Below are 17751 nucleotides of genomic sequence, written 5' to 3'. Positions count from 1 at the left end.
TGCGGTCAGTGTTTTCCTTCTCGACCGTTTGTAGTGCTGCCTGTCGATCGATTTGTTGGGCACAGTGGTGGCCCGCTTGAACGACAGAAACAGGATAGCCACGTTTATCGAAAAACTGGCACATTGCCTCTGATTTTTCGGAAAACAATTCACTCAATTTATAGCCGCCGTCAATTCCTTTCATCCGGCTCTTAAGATTTTAGTTTGAGTTTGTGCGATTAATTTCATGGTAAAATACTTCTTCTGTCTTCTCTCTCTCTCGCTTTCCACTGACGCTGCTTCATTCATTCACCACAGTGATATGACTACGCCACAAAATGGTTCCACGTCTTCTGCCGCCGAAGCCGATTTTCCGGTCTAAATTCATCTTTCTGGTAGCCTGAAACCCCGAATTCTCAGTTGGTTAACCAAGTGTTCTCGCTTTTCAAGGTACGATAACTCACTTTCCAATAGGAGGAAAAAGGCAAACAGTTGGAAGAAACCGCTAAAATCGGAAAAGAAGCTTCTGCGACTAAGTTTAAGGGAAATAGTAAGCAGTTCGAGTTGAATTCTCTCTTGAATAGCATTTTGACTCAAATTGAAGGCAGCGTCGAGAACCCATCCAAGGTTCTCAAGTTCGTCGCCGAAGGAGAACAGGTAATCAAGGAGCGTCAGAAGCTGATCAAGGTTGCCGATAAAATTGGGAGGGTTGCCTTGTGGTTCAAGAGTACGAGTCCGACGATCTCGCGTCTGATTCAGAGGATGAGAAAAAGCTTCGCAAGGCAAAAAGCGCTGTGGAGAGGAAAAGAAAAGAAATCAAGAGCATCAGTGGTAATGCGCTCAAAAAAATTTAAGTCCGGTAGTGATTCTCAGCTTTTTGTAGTAGGATCCCTTACTGTTTTACTTTGAGAAGTCTCGCGTTGGTTGGATTACCTGAGCAACCAACTATCAAGCTGTTTTGGTTATGTCTTTCCGCTTGCTTAGAGTCTCTACATACCAGCTGGGGGGTTCAAAGAGGTGCTAGTTTTTATAACAAGAAGATCAGTAAATTTCTCTCTAGATTCTGGAATCCAGGCTGCAGTGAGGTGGATTTTTTCGTTCAAAATCTGGTTGGCGAAAATTGCTTAGTTGTTCCCCCTGTAAGCTTAATTTCTAGAGCGATTCACTATCTCTACGTTTCCAATTTGGGAATCCCTACCGGGCTTAAAGCACTCTACCCAAATTACCCTAGGACATGATATTCATGATTTTAAAAGTATTATTCACGAAATGTTTCTAAATAAACCAGCCAATTTGCCAGCCAGAAACATCGATTAAAGTCTTGGTATGTTCACACAATACATTTAGTACAATAATTATGCACATTTTATTCACACATTCATGAAATTAATCTCTTAAAAAGGCGACGTTCCTCTCAACCGAACTCTCGGTAAAATCTTTATATATCCTTCATAGTTTATCAGAGTTTTGCTCCTCTGAACGAACCTAGGAACAAAGTGAATATAAGGCTTTAAAGCTATCATTTCGCCTCTTTAGGCGAGCGTGTCTGTAACCAAAAATAACTTTTAAACACCAATAAATACACCATATGTATAAAGCGAAAGCAGGAAGACCGAGATAGCGGCCTGAAGGAGACGCTATGCTGCATACAACTCCTTCGTTTTGGCCAAGAACTATTCCTATAAATTCTGATGAACTAACTGAAAATTTAACTTTGTTTCCCCTTTTGCATCGAGCTTGAGCCAGACAAATTTTGCAATATGTAAATAACAGCCTAAAGAAAATTGAAGAAAGACTTTGACATCAACAGGTGTAAAATGAAAGTGCGTTGAATAACGTTCGCAGTAGATAAGCGACAAGAACCAAATTTGTAACAAAAAGTAATAAAATATGTTTGAGAAATCTCAATTCTACAGCATCATTAACCGTTCTACTTTAAGCTTTCGGTGAGATTTCGAGTGTATTACGTTTCGATTTCGATTGGCCACCCATACTCTGTTGATTCTCGGAGATGGATTTTGGTGCAGATCGTCCGTTTATTGCTAACATTTTGCGCGATGCCCAGCTTGCACCAGTTGCGGTAGAATCTTGACTAACATGCCAGCATTATACTATTTCATGCTATATTCTACATATATCTTGTCAATTGAATATGTTTTGAAACCTTTTTAAACACTACCGTTTGAGCGAATTTCACCGATGAGATTCAAACGCCGTGTTAACACTTTGAAACTTTGTCACTCTCACAATTGTTGCCAACAAGATATTTCGGCTAGTCCAACGCTTAGGCTGGACTAAACATCAAAACAGTCAGTTATTCTAATTGTACATACGTGTATGTGTTAAGCACATGCTTGAACTTTCCACTACTCTTACTCCACTACTACTTTTCCACTATTTAGAAGGTCCCACATGTTTATTATTTCATGGATATTAGACAAAGACATTCTGCCACACAGTTCTCCTGCCTTTTGCATCACTTCAGCTGATTCGAGAAGCAATTCCTTCGTAAGATCGGGATGGACCTTATAATTTCTTTTCTTTTTAATATCCTTCAGTATTCTGGAATGTTTGGTGTCATTCCACTGTAGTTCCTTTTTCAATGCATCCCATCTCTCTTGTGCCTGATCTTTATCGTCCCCCTTTTCACTTTTAATGTCTTTTTTAATGTATCTCACTGTATAAGAATATTCTTTACGATGAAGGTCTGGAAAAACTTTCTGGTACATCATCGATTGCATTCGGGAACACATTTCACCAAGAAAAATGCGAGCGTCATCTACTGAATCAAGGCATTTCTTGTCTTCTTCTTTTTGGTCGCGTTTCTCCTTAATTTTCCGAATATCCTTCGACAGTTTCTCTATTTGTGATTTCATTTCATCGTTGCCTTCCTCGCTTTTCTTGCGTGCTTCCTTCTCATCATCCCATTCCTTCTTTAAAACTTCCGTCTGAAGCTTGAAAGATTTCACCTCATTTTGAAGCTCTCTGATGGTAGCCTCCAAAGAAATCTTTATGTTCTTGTTTTCTTCTTTCAAACCCTTGACTTCCGTTCTAAGGGCCTTTATTTGTTCATCCTTCAACTTCAATGAGATCTTCAAATCCTCGATTTCTTTGTTCTTCTTGTCGTTTTGATCTTTCAAATCCTTAACTTCCCTTTTCAAGTCTGTTATTTCTTTATCTAACGACACGGTTGCTGTGTCTTTATCCTTCGATTCAAATAAGATTTGCAAATCCTTTGTTTCTTTGTTGTTCTCGTCGTTTTGATCTTTCACATCCTTACATTCGAGTTCGAAATTTTGTGAATTCGTTTCCAAACTTTTCTTCACGGTATAATCTTTGTTCTTCAGAGCTTCGATTTCTTGGTTCTTAGACTCCAAGGTATTCTGTAGGCCATACTTTATAGCCCGTAAATCTTCTAATTCCACCTCTAACCTGGACAGAGTCTCGTCCCTATCCTTGATTTTTTCCTTTAGAGACTCGATTTGCCTGGTGAGGTCCTGTACAGTCTCTGCGTCGCGTTTCAGCGTTCCTCTGATCATCTTGTTACCAGCTTTAATGTCTAAGAATGGATATCAAGAAAAAATAACAATGCATTACATGTACAGGGAAGGTGAGCTTCTGAAGAAACTGAGGTGCTGCATCGGTGGAGGTAGTACAAGATGATTGACTTTATTGACTAATTTGAAAATTTAAGTTTCCGCAATTTTTACTGAGCAAACCCGCACCAGACCACCAAGGCTAACAGATTCATATTAGAAGGGCGTTGCAGGGGGGAGTCCTGAGGTGCCCGTGACATCTCGGGCGAGGAGGCGGACATGACGATCTGATGATTACCCACTGTTTGACAGAGTATGACCCCCCCTTCCTTTGAAAAACCTGGCTACACCCCTGGATTAAGAAGACTAATGCTGTTGATTTTGCCATACTGCTCTAAGTGGTACAGAGCGTAAAAAGGGACTGAGCATATAAAGAGTCGCTCTTTCACCATGTCTGTCGACAGGGATACCATCAACGACATCCTATGACCACGTTTAATTTCAAAGAGAAGTTACATGTATGGAAAGACCACACAATGTTGTTAAGAAATGAAAGAAATCGGAATTCCTAACCTGGAGGTTCCTTTAGTACTCTACGAAAAATGGAAGTTGTTAAGCTCTAATGCTTTCCGACAATAGAAAGAGACAAATTTTAAAAAATAATTCTAACTATTTAAAGTCGAGTAGACATACCAACTTATGTGTTGTGATTCACAGATGACATCAGTTTGAAAAACCCAGGTTGAAAGAATTGTGCAACACGAAATTAGGCTTTATTTACATGGTACTTCAGTCAAATTATTAAGGGAAAGTTTGGAGGTTTCTTGCGTTCAATTCATGGACACGTATGATAATGTACTTTGATGATGATCGCGTTTGACTGAGTTTGGGAACATCCAGTTATAAGTCCTATTCGGGAATCACAAACACAAATGCAGTCCAGATTGTATTTAAAATCACAGTCAAATGAACAACTGCATCTAAAAAACAGCTATATTTTTGGAAATTGCTGCAGTAAGAATCCTATCTACATTCTCATTTGTCGCGGTTCTCATCAGCCTGTTTCACAGCCCTAATCACAATCCAAGTTTCAATCATAGAAGCAGGAATTACTATACTAGAAACCTCAGTTCGAGGAAGTAGCTGATTGTAATAAAACTGTTTGAAGCCTTATAACACCCGCTATCACGAAGTTCCATCATAGTTTTATACATATATTGCAACTAGTTTAACACTGCACTTTTCCCCAATCTTCTGCCAAAAGCTCAGTCATGATACAGGTTCTCATTGATAGAGTTCTATCCTCTTAGTGTTCTTCTCTTTTTATTGTCGACTTTACCCAGTGGTTCATAATGGTAATTGAACTGAGTGAAGTGCAATTTGGGCTGAAATCATACGCGTGATTTCAAAATCGGACAAGCGCGCAGCGCGAGTTCGATTTGAAATCACAAGTATGATCTCAAAACAAAATTGCACAACACGAGGTTCAATTACCATTTTATTACACCCATTTTGAAATCGCCCAAATACAGGACTTGGTCAGTTCAAATATCTTGTTGATGCAGTACTGAGCCGGTTTGAGATTAAATTCATTCAGTTTTTGAGGGCGAAAAATGAGTTTTAGAAGCAAAAGTTGCAAAATTTTCCATATGATACTCTTTGTCTTTCATTTTCCTGCAATTTGATTGGTTACTTTAAACAAGCCTTGAAATCTGATTGAAGATAGCCTCTTCATTGGCTGGGAAAAAAATGCGATTTAAAGCAAAAAAATAGTGTGATTTGTGAATAAATTGCACCAATTAGAGCTAATCAGATAACAGGGACCACCAGTGATTTCAAAATGGGTGCAATAAATCAGTTTAACATCTCTGAGGACTTTCGCTCTCAATGTGATATGACAAAGTGGGCTTTAAATAGGATAGATGGTTTTGATTTCTATGGGCAAAGTCCTTCTACAAGTGGCATTCGGACATTTTCTAGTGGTGCAAGCAACTCTAATACACTTGCTTGGGCTTCCATTTGCTGAATTTCTCACTCGAAGAAAAACTTCAGTGAAAATGCGTTGCTAAATATAGACGCCATTCCGGTAGCTTTGAGAGGAAAATGCCTTCGAAAAACGTGCCTCTTTACCCTTCAAGTAATTTTTACTTGCTTTATTATTTTTATGAAACACTGACAAAAAGAATTTATTTTTCTTTATTTTTATCCTATCGATAGCCGAAAATTCGTTCGAGCTCGTTTCTTAGGCGTGCATTCCCTGCTACGCATGCGAAGTTAAATCAACCGATTGCATTGATTGATTACCAGTTCTACTCGTGTTCGCTGAGTAGATTGAAATATTTTTAGGATTAATAAAGCTTTATCTCCCAAAGACGAGAGTCCTCCAATACGTAGACTTTTTGGAAGGTGTCAACATTGTGGGTTCTCTGTTTCGAGAAAAGGGCTATTTCTAATTCCGTAGTTTTTCTTCCCTCGACATTGAAATAGCGGCTCTGAAAGCTGATCCGTATGTAAAATAAGATTTTATTGTGTGACGTTTCTTCCCCTGAGCATCAGAAACATAAGAAAATTTATTTAGATGATTGTTCGCAAGTTCACATTGGATAGCTATCACTTTAGTGGCCAAACAAGACAACTGACGTTTGCCTTCAGTCATGGACGCCATTACTTCGATAGTGAAAACTACTAGAAGAATGTGTTTTTGATCGAGAAGGGTCTGCTGCTCTATAACTAGAATAGGTAATGGCGCTATTTCCGCGCGTAATGCTAGCGACACTTTAAGGAATCAAATGACTTTCGAGACTTTGCTCGAATGTTTTACTTAAAATGAACTGGAGAAGGAGGAGAACTCAGGGATCGATTATTCCTTAAACAGACGCTGTTAATGTGGCATGGAATATACCTTCTTTTGTAAGAATTCAGTGAGTCTTAGATGAAACATTTCTAGTTGTGGTTATAAAAATTCCGGAGTTAATACCAGTTTTACTTGACAATCGTAAATCAAAGAGAACATTCTGACGGCTAAGGGTATGTTTTGGCGTTGCTCATATCTTTTCTTGGCAAAGGCAAGTCCTGAAGAAATTATCTCAGGTCCCAAAAAATTAAACTTTAACACAGCATTTATGATATTTCTGCGAGTTCTATAGGGTCATACATCTTTGCATTTTTAAGATTTTAGTTTGAGTTTGTGCGATTAATTTCATGGTAAAATGCTTCTTTTTGTAATTTTCTAGCCTTCTAGCGCGTGCTTTGAATATTTTTCTGGACATAGACAATACGAAGGACCTTGCTAAGTTCTTTCTCGGAGAAATTGAAATCGTTATTAAACTCTTGGCTAATGAGAAATTTGACTAGAGACATGGTGAAGCAGAGGGCTGTCCAGATCATCTAGGCATCAATTTTCAAGATAAGAGTAGTGATTCTGGATCCTAAGGCAGAAGTGGATTTACATATGATTAATGACGTACGAATGCAGACACATTTGAAGGTCACGGATCTGTTTGTTTTTCAAACCCATTTGACTCTTTTTTGCTCTGACTTTGCACTCAATTTGACGTTATCTGTGAACTTTTACTGAACATACTTTACAATACTTACAAATAAACCCTCCAAGTGGTGAATACTTGACTGTAAATACATAATCAAAGTGCTCTGTGAGCAAACTCGTGAATTGACACATGATTTTGACACATGATGTATAATGTTATCTGGTTTAGGAAATTTGGTGGTTGATTGTCATATCTAGAGTACGAGCAGTAGTTCAGTATTCGCTAATGTAGCAAAGAAACAAAGTAACGTTGGGATAAGAAGGCATTACAATTGAAATGATCATGCTATTACATTTGACAAGGTGGATGATGTCATGTGTTTTAAACGTCTATCATTTTTGTTTCTGGTTCAAAAGAAAAGGTTGGAAGTAAATGTGGGTGAAAAGTGAAATTTACTGTCTTTCATTGTAAATATTAGAAAATCAAGGCAATACTGTCTCAATGAAAACATTAACGATTCCCTCTTTATCAAATCAGACAAATTGAGTGATATAACTGAGCCAAGCCTGCCACCGTCATTTTGGATCTCCGCCTGGGTAGATTTAAGTCACGTGCTAGGTAACGTATAATCAATAACAAGATAGAATTTCATTTCAGGCCTATTTATCAATTTTGTGGTGCGTAACTTTCGCATTTTAGTACGTTGTATGTATGTTGAATCTTCAAATTGTCTTGAAACTTAAAAGAAAATTGTTCTTTAAAAATTCACTGAAAATCGGTAGCTAAAATTTTTTGTTTAAGTGTTATCTGATTTTCGTGTTAACTTGTAATTTCGTCAGTCGCCGGCATCTTTTGTTGCTTCACACAGGAAAAACACACGCGACGAAACGTAATGATCAATTTTGTCCTCAATCTCACGCCATAACAGAAAAAGCTTTTGAACATCTTTAAACTCCGAGCGCTTCGCAGTAAGTAATATTTTCAATGAATCTTCGGATTGTTTTCGAGTTCAAGGATTGTAAATTACAATTTTATGAAAAACGAAGGTTGTTCTGTTATTTCAGTGTGAATCCTTGCATGCCTGCCAGTCGCTGGCGCCGCTTGTTGAAACTAAAACGAAAAAAAAAACTCTTTTAAGATTACCATTGGCTTCTTTTTCACCCCACCACTATTCTTAGCAACAAAGGTCGCCATTTCTTCTGTTTATTGTTCGCTAAAAACTATCAAATGCACTCAAAAGCCTAAAATCTAAAAAAAGTTTACAGGAATCGACCAATCGAGCGAGCGAGCGAGCGAGCGAATGCCATTCCCCACATGGTAGCTATAACTCGCTCTTGCGCATGCGCGCAATTCACGAGTTAAAAATGATTCGGTGCACTGCGGTTGAAGAAACGAATATAGAAGCGATCCTCGCAGATATGACTACTGAAGTAGTAGTGAAAATAAGGCCTTACTGGAGTAAGTCCAGATAGTTTGTTTTATCACATTTAAATATGAAGCAAAAAGTGGGATGATAATCACGGAAATAGCTAGAATGATAAATGGTCCGAAAGGTAAAGTGAATACAACACATTGTCCATGCGTGATGGAGAGCTTTGATCACCGAATTAAGATCCGTTGTTTCTAATCGCATCTGATTGATGGTTCAACAATCAAGGTGTCAGAATCAAACGAGAATGTCCAATGGTTATTGATTGTCATGGTAAAGTGGAGCTAGCTTGTGTGTCCCAGCCAATCATGCCAATGCATCCTCGTGGTCACCCTTACCATATATGGTATTCCCTTAGACTCTACCCAAATTACCCCTGGACATGATATTCATGATTTTAAAAGTAGTGTTCAGGAAACGTTTCTCAATAAAATGATAAAGAACTAACTTGCCATCCAGAAACGTCGATTGAAGTCTTATTATGTTCATACAATACATTCAGTGCAACAATTATACACATTTTATTCATGCTTTCATGAAATTAATCTATTAAAAAGGCCATGTTCCACTCGACCGAGCTCTCGGAAAAATCTTTGGATATCCCACATAGTTTCTCAGAATTTTGCCACTTCCGAACGAACCTTTTTTCGAGCTTGTTGCGGAAAGATATTTTACACACCATCATTCATTAGGAACACGGTGAATATAAGGCTTTAAAGCTATCACTTCGCCTCTTTAGGCGAGTGTATCTGTAACCCAAAACACTTTTTTACTCCTTCGTTTTGGCCAAGAATTATTCCTAGAAATTCTGATGAACTAACTGAAAATTGAACGTTGCTTCCTCTTTTGCATCAAGCTAAAGCCAGACAAATTTTGCAATATGTGAATAACAACCGAAAGGATGGAAGAAAGACCGTCACTTCAACAGTTGTTAAATGAAAGTGCGTTAAATAACGTTCGCAGGAAATAGCTACTATGCGACAAGATCCAAATTTGTAACAAAAAAGAATAAAATATGTTTGTGATAGTACAATTCTACAGCATCATTGACCGTTCTACTTGAATTTTTTTCGGGCCTTATTTTCACCACTAGTTCATTAGTATTCATAACTACGAGGATAGCTTCTTCATTAATTCCCAAAAAAGCTCAAAAACTTAGAGTAGATCGTGTTGTGTCTTGCGGGAAAGTTTGAAAAGAAACACAATACAAAAGTTTTGAATACATTGGAGGGCTGGAAATATATTTTTGGAGAAGCTATCAGTAAAGGTAAAGAACACACTCAATTGTATCTGTCAAACAGAGTGTATAGAACGCATTAAAAAGCTGTTAGCTCCAGGTTTAAACATCTTCGTAGCTTCTCTGCGTTTTAATTTCTTGTTGTGTTGTGTGCGACTCAAAATTGGCCTCATCTAAAGTTAATCCAGTTTCACAACTTGATTCTTTCTTTACAGATAGACAAATTGCATCATGTTTTCATGATATAGGAAACTGCTATCACGGTCACTTAGCGATTAGAGGACTTAAGACATTGACTAAAAGGTTTAGTCATCCATTCGAGATTCATGTTGAATTTTTTGGAAGAAAGTTTGGACTTTACCAGTGGGGGAAGATAATCAATCTTGAGTAGAAGTGTCCGTTTGAAAAAGTAACTCTTGCTCTGAATAAGATCAAAATTCTAAACCAGAAATGAATTTCACATCTCTGGGATTTAGATGTCAGTACAACTTTGTTCCATCCATATTCCCCAAAGGAAAACCCACGATTAAAAACATACACGAAAGTAAAGAGATTCAGAAGCTCTTCCAAGATTTATACAAGGTAACTCAACAGACTATCAATATTTGAATTGCACTAGTTCAAATTTGCATGTTAATGATTAAGCTCCACACATATAATATTTACTATAACTAACAGTTTCATCCACTCGACAATGGAGCTATACGTTATGGAACCTAGGCATGGGCATGTGCAGGTTCATTTTGGTACTTGGCAATTCGTCTCTGCGGTAGGTAATCAAAAATGGAAAATAACGAAGCTCTAAAGTTTCCAACACAGTCACAATTTTAACCAAGAATTCCAACTACTGAAAGTTAGCTGGACAGTCAGTGTTTTCCTTGAATAATTGTATTAGTTTGGAAAGATCACGTGGAGACTTGTTCTACTGCAAGAAATTGGACCACGTTTGGCTAGAATACGTGATACGTTAGTCAATGAATGACTAATCGGATCCATGTGTTTGCCCAAAGATTTCTGGGATCTCTGGGAGAAAACATTGCAAGTTGCTAGTGGGAAATATGTGACGAGAGGTTATTTCGACGTCTAAGTGAACGATTTTAGAGGGAGATCATTGCTTTTTCGCCTTTTGCTTACATCAGGAGTTGTGCAATTTGTTGCCCTGATAACCTTTCAATTAATTGAAAACAAAGATCATATTCTTCAGTTGGAAAATTTTATGCTGCATTTGTGTGTCATTTCAAGTCATATTAACTAATTGCAAATTGCAGTCGATGTCGTTTTCATGAATTACAAAGACTAGTCACGTGAACAACTACATATAAAACTACTACTACAATATTACAACTATAATCACGAACATTGCTGCAATAAAATCAATTATTTATCGTTATAGCTCTTATAGAATTCTTTTTTACAGCTTTAAACTTGCATAACTACAGTTGTAATCACTAACACACTCATGACATTAACACTCCTTTGGTCCCTTTCAACAGCTGGACCACTAAGTCCTTTTGCTGCTCAAGACAAATATCTAAGTGCCATCAGAAAGACATAGCTATGTTCGTTTCTCATACCCGATGCCAAAAATGTAGCTTATATTTAACAAAGCTCCCAATAATTCAGGCCAGTCCTTTGATTTGCTCTTCCTAAATCACATTTTCTGCGAAGAAGCTCGGAGGTGAGCTTTGTTAGTTGATCTACCAGTTTGAGATGACTATTTATTCATTTTACAGGTAGCGTGGATAATTAGCTGGGTACATGGTCACTACCCTTTCGGGTAAAAGTCAACGACAACGGTGATTTGGGCACTCCCTAGTTGTGCAGATTGTCGATTTGGAAAGTTCCCCACAATGAAATCGAACTTGTAGAAGTAATTCAAGCGACGGCGATGGGTCGCTTTTTCTAGTACTCCGGAGCGAAGCTTGTCGACAACTTCTTAGAAGAAGAAGTGTAGTTGAATGTTGTTGGTGAATGTAGATTTGTTTTGAACACGTTCAGAAGAGTAATGCATTTGAATAACGTGGTTATCTCTCTCAGAAGAAATAGTAACTTGTTCAAGAATGTCTTTACAATTCGGGCACAGTGGATTCATTATTCTAAGTTTTTCCAAAAATTCGCAATCGTCAATGTTATGAACGTCAAGATGGACGGAGCCTTCAGTCGGTAGAGGTCTGGGGTTGAAACTAATATTAACCTATCAGATTTACTCATCACTGTTACTGGAGATACGAATATCATCCTGAAACTCTATGAAACAAATATCGGTTTCTTTTCTTGAAAGCGAAAAAATTTGACACAAGAGGTAGGGAATTAGTTAATTGCTTGGCTAAAATATTCAGGAATTTCAAGAAATAAAATCGTATTATCTATCCCAAAGAAGAAACAAACTCATAACTAAAATATTACTGGTGGGAGTTGAATTTCATGCAATTTGGAGAGTACCACGGGCTGGTCAGGATTATTTTCTATCATTGACAATGTTTGTAGCCAAGATGTAGCCAAAAGATTTGGTGCAATTTCGGATAAAGTTCGCAATTGTACAAGCAAGTTATAACTTTTAGCATAATTTCCCAGCTGGTTTCTCGCAAGTTCAGTGATTTCTTTCTTTCTTTCTCATTTAACTCAGCAAATGCGAAATAGCTCAGTGATTGTTTTCTTCAGTCCTGGAAATACCTCACAATAAACTATCATTTTATTTTTGAATTCAATCAAAGTAACTATTCTAAAAGAAAGTTATTAAGTACCAAAAACGTTTGTCTTTCTCGTTTTGTGACTATTGCCGTAATATTTTCTAGAATGCCATCAGGTTATAGAATTTTCAGGTATAAAGTTTTAGAAGTCTGGATCTCTGATAGAAAAAGGTAACTAATTGGCTCACCATTTTCCTTGCCTCTGTAATTTCGATCAAGAACATAGAGATAATTCCATGAAAAGTGCGCCAAATGATTTTCATTCACGAGTTGCGATACATAAAAAAAAACGTCATTTGATAACGTCAGCCTCTCCGACAAATATGCTTTGCTGCTGGATGATTCTTTAAAAGAAAATCAAGCTTTAAGGGAGAAACTGAAAGAGCGCGATGAAGGAAACGCTGCAAAGTTCCAAGATCTGCAAACAAGAAAGAGAAATCGAAGAAAAGCAACTCAAAGCTCCACGTACCCTCAAGGTGTCGGGTGAGTATAAAGTAAAACCTACGTCTGTATAGATTGACCTTGTGCACGCTTGTTTAGTTGGCAGACTCGTGTTGACAAACTGAGTTGATTTGTGTAAACGACAAAACAGCAGTTAGCAAACTGCCTAAAATGTAAATCTTCAAGACATCTTGTGGGCGGAACAAGCTTTTGGTCGCTGGTTCGCAGGTGGACTATACCGGGGTTTAGTTCGTCTGCAACGCAGGCTATATGTGCCCAACTTATGGGCGATTAAATATAGCTTCTAGAGATTTTTTTTATTTCGTTTGTTTCAGATTTTGGTAATTATTTTTCTTTAATTGCTTATTGCTAAACATTTTCTTGTAACTTCCATTTTTCAGACTGAATTCCGAAGAATTTATAATTGCTTAATGGAAGACGATGCAAGTTTCCAAGGTTTTTATCTTGAAGAAAGGTAATGTTGCTATTTTGTGTTTGCTGGCAATCTTGCTTTGCAAATCAATTTTTACAAGGCTTCACGTTTGCGTATGTCTTAAGTGCCATCAAGTTTGTGATGAAATTGGCTATGAAGCTCTCTATTTCACATGTACAGGTGTATGTTCTTTGTTCTGGACTTGCATGTATGTGTAACTGAGTTACACTGTTAGTATTGCTTTATTTATTTTTTCTATTTACCGGTATTTAATAAAATCTTTATTTATTTATCTCTAGCACCAACTCAGCAAGAAATAAGGAGGCATTTGCCACAGTAGCAGAAGCTATTAACAATGACTACGGTGGAGCTGAACAATGTCCATGGTCCCCCGCTCAACTCAAAGGTTAATAATAATTACCTTGTCAAATGTAAAAATTGTTATTTTTCATTTTCGAGCATTGAAAAGGTACAGTGTTACATGTATTTAGCATTTTCACTATAATAGCGTTATATGCAGCTTGATACATGTATAGTAATAACCATAACATCCAAAACATCCAAACTAAATTTTATTGTTTCTTTAGCTATTTTTAACTTACTTGAGAAGCCTGAAGGATGGTGAAAAAAGGAAAAAAAAGCCAGGGAAGGTCAAACACAAAATCATTTGCAGGAGACAAGGACGATTACTAGAGGTAATTATCCTGAGTTGAGTACAAATCCATTTTAGTTTTCACCTTTTTACTGTCGACTCTACCCAGTAGAATATCAGTTTAATATCTCTGAGGACTTTCGCTTTCAATAGGATAGATGGTTTTGATTTCTTTGGGCAAAGTTCTTTGACAAATGGCATCCAGACATTTTCTAGTGGTGCAAACGACCCTAATACATTTGGTTGGATTTCCATTTACTGAGGTTCCCACTATGTTATTGAACATGATGCGATACCTCAAGCAATTACCATGGATTTCTCCTTGCATTTGTCCTGAACGTAGAATGTTTACGGCTATTCGGAAGAAAAAGTTTGGTGAATATACGTTGCTAAATATAGACATCCTTCCTTCAGGTTTGGGCGGAAAATGCCTTCGAACAACGTGCTTTTTTGCCCATCCAGGAATTCTTACTTGCCTTATTATTCTTATGCAACACGGACGATAGGAAGCCATCTTTTACAAAATGGCTGAAATCACTTCACCGAATTAGTTGCCAGTACTACTTATGCTGGGACTACTCAAGCAGTTAAGGCCTGGGTTTTACCTTGTTTCTAGACCCCCAGCAGGGTTTCAAAATATATTCCATCGAAGACTAGAAACATGGCGGCTGTTCGATAGAGCGTTTACGTTTTCGAGGAAGCTAAGATCGATTTCTAGCCTAAATTTTTCAGAAAACGCTGTTTTCTCGCAGATGTCAGGTTTACAGCTGAGGTGAGTGTTGGTTCGCGTTGTTTTCCAGAAATTGGCTCTAATTTGCTCTAGTTGCGAATTCACTGCTGCGTACATCCAAATTGAGCGTGTTTGATTGAAGGAAAATGAATTTTTTCGTTTATTAAATTAGGGATTAAAACTTTTTTAGTATGTTTGGGAAAGTTTCATTCGTATCAGTATAGGATGTGATTAAAATTCATAAACCCCAATGTGTAACCTTTCCCATAGCGTAAACATAACATTTGTTTGTTTATCAAATTTAAATATCGTGGTACGTTCGATCCAAGGTTATGAATTCAACTGTTATCTCAAATACAACAATCTTCTAGGCGAAATTGAAATGAGAGCGCTGTGGGTCCTATGAGCTTCGACAAAGTGAATTTATTAACTAAGCTACAATGCATGTAAGTTTCGAATTAATGAGAGAAAATAAGAGCTATACGTCAACGGATGTCTTTTTACATATACAGCAGAAAATAGATTTTGGCTGAATTGATCACAAGAGAGTTTTCAAAATGAGTTCTCGGTTTTCACCTTTGATGACGACAACTTAAGTTTACATTTCAAAGGCTAGAGATATGCCCACGAAAAAAAACATAATTTTTAATCATACTTGACAATATTATTTGTTCTACTTTTTTGTTTACAGCAAATTCTGTTGAAATCCAACAACACTGGAATCTGGTGAGGTGTTGTGAAGAATCAGAATAAGTAGGAAGGTACAAATTATGTAATAAATATTAACTGACTGACCATCAAGGAAATGCTTTCATGTGACTGTATTGGCTTTATAGGTGTCTCTAATCATCAAGAGTTGACTCCTGGAGTTGGTGAATATTTTGAGTGATTTAACTTTGAACTCTCCAAATTTTCTGCAGAGAAAAGACTTTTTTCTTGATCGATCTTTCCAGCTGATCAGTAACTGCAAGTTTAATTACTGATTAAGAATGACTCTCAACTTGGTTATGAACCAGAGTTAGATGGTTTTTTTAATGATCTTTTTACCCGTATGAGAGCAGTGTACATGTATTCCCTAAGTGTCTGTAAGTGAACAGAGTGACATGGTGGAATCTTCAGGCACCACATTTAATTTGCTTGTATGTAGAACAACTTAAGACTTACTTCTGTATGTTTGGAAAGTTTCTGTTTTTGTTTGGTCTAGAAACCTTGACATTAAAACTATCCCTAACGCCATTCGGAGTTATCCCGTGCACTTAAGCGCTTTTCCGTAAACCTTTCTACAAACAGCTTTATTCTCAACAGCTTCAAGCTGGATAGTTTATTGATGTTTTAAGAAGTTAAAGCGCATAATTAATTCTTGGAGAGAAAGGGTTAGCCACAAGTGAGCCAGAGCGAGACCTTGTCTTAATCTCCAGCCTGCACACGCAAAGTTAACCATCAAAAACCCTTTTAGGGTAGGTTGAGGAAGCAACTTAGACGATTCAAATAACGAGAGCTCTTTTCGAGCTCACAGTTCAGCGGCAAAAATATAGTCCTGTTACAAAAGCATATTTCTTACTGAATTCCTCAGAAATAGATTGACGTGATCACTGCATGATTTCGCGAATAAAAAAAAAACAAAGAAAGCATATCATGCGTGGAGACGTGTTACAACAGATTAGCAGATCAAGCCTTTACGTTTAATTCTGATATATTACTCACTGGAAAGTTATCTTTGTTCCTTCGTTCGTTGCGTTTTGTCCAAATGATCTAATTCTGAAAAACCTCACCTTTTTGTGTTTTTGTTTGTTTTTCGTTTTGTTCCGCAATTTTTTTTTACGTGATAGCTTCATTTTAGAAACTTCTCCAGACACTGATCACAATTAAATCTATTCACATAAAAACCTGCGAGATGAGGTGTATGTAAATGAAAATTATAGCGACAAAGTGATAAAATACGGTCGACTTTGAAGTTGAATTTTTCACGGGACAGTTTTGAGTATTTTGGTATAAGCAACGGTAATTAGCCCAGAATTTAATTTATTAAATTGTAACATAAAATCTTGTTTTCGTTCAAATATTAGACATTTGGGGCGATCACAACTCTGCCTCGAACACTTAGATTTTTGCGATCAAACTTAATTACTTTCTAAATGCAATGTTCTTAGTTGCACCACAACTTAAAAGTTTCGATATAAAAATACCAAAAAGTGATAACCTACCAGAGCTCTATTTGTGAAAGTTTTCTGTTCGTCCAAGCTGCAAGCTCAAAGGAACCCCGCTGCCTTGTAAAGTAATGGGTTCGGGCAAAGATTTTAGTCACTATAAAACCACTTCTTATCGTAATTAAGCGGAAAAGTTGTAACAGCACCATATATGGATATCGACAGGAGACTAGAGTTAAACCTTGAGGCAACTTTTACCAACCTCAAGACATACTTTTAATTCTAATTATCCTGCATCTCGTTTCACACACGGATAAATCTGTTACTTTTCATTCCACCCTCAGAACCCATCGTCACGCAGAATACTGGTGAGGGGAATGCTAATTTAAGGAAACTTCAAGACAGGGTGAGAGTTCAATAAAACGTGAAGATCTTTCTGTTGTTTACCGGGGAGACGGACTCCATCCTCAACAAATTCTGGACGATGCCAAAGTCAGCTGACATTCAGGGCAGAGACCATAGTGAGGAGAATGTTGCTAGAATTCATAACAATAACAATCCCGGAGAGATTAATACGATAAAAAATGCAAGTGCGACACAACCAGCAATAAACGACTCGTAAATCACTTTCGCTTTATCGCTTGCTTTTGAGAACGAGACAAACTCGTCGCTTTTTGTTACTGGTATCTATGCCGATAGGTCCTGATGCCAACAAAATAAAAAAATATTCCTTCCACGACTACTCCTCTAAAGCAAAAACGTCTACCAAGCCTCACTGATTTTATGAGGAGTAATCACTTTCACTTCTTTGTTAATTACTCAATATATTAATAATGGTAAGAGGATGTCGTGTCGTCCAATTCGGTCTGTTATCATACAAGTGATTAATAAAATCGGACGACCGCGAAGCGATCGATTATAGCTAACTGTCCGATTACAATATCCGATTACAGCTGTACAGAGTGATTAGTGATATATAAAGCAGCTGA

At 37.3% G+C, this 17751-nt stretch overlaps 2 protein-coding genes and 1 long non-coding RNA gene across 3 annotated transcripts; 2 read left to right on the top strand and 1 right to left on the bottom strand.

The window, feature by feature from the left end:
* Positions 1–1321: 1321 nt before the first annotated feature.
* LOC149039061 (uncharacterized) lies at positions 1322–16914 on the bottom strand. The gene is made up of 2 exons (XM_089184453.1): positions 16820–16914; positions 1322–3538 (listed from the first exon to the last, which is right to left on the bottom strand). Exon 2 carries the CDS (start codon positions 3516–3518, stop codon positions 2352–2354), a length of 1167 nt encoding a protein of 388 aa, XP_089040579.1. The 5' UTR covers positions 3519–3538; positions 16820–16914; the 3' UTR covers positions 1322–2351.
* Positions 13217–14053, top strand: LOC149039062 (uncharacterized). The gene is made up of 3 exons (XM_089184469.1): positions 13217–13275; positions 13533–13640; positions 13820–14053. The coding sequence occupies exons 1-3, from the start codon at positions 13232–13234 to the stop codon at positions 13944–13946; spliced, it is 279 nt and encodes a 92-aa protein (XP_089040595.1). The 5' UTR covers positions 13217–13231; the 3' UTR covers positions 13947–14053.
* Positions 14531–17516, top strand: LOC149039060 (uncharacterized). The gene is made up of 3 exons (XR_016180315.1): positions 14531–14657; positions 15307–15376; positions 17107–17516. It is a non-coding gene; the product is annotated as an uncharacterized LOC149039060 (long non-coding RNA).
* Positions 17517–17751: the final 235 nt, after the last annotated feature.

This window comes from Pocillopora damicornis, chromosome 10 (assembly GCF_964200805.1).
Source record: "Pocillopora damicornis chromosome 10, jaPocDami1.2, whole genome shotgun sequence".
Lineage (NCBI taxonomy): Eukaryota > Metazoa > Cnidaria > Anthozoa > Scleractinia > Pocilloporidae > Pocillopora > Pocillopora damicornis.
Note: the sequence above shows the minus strand (reverse complement) of the source record. Positions and strands in the feature narration are given on the sequence as shown.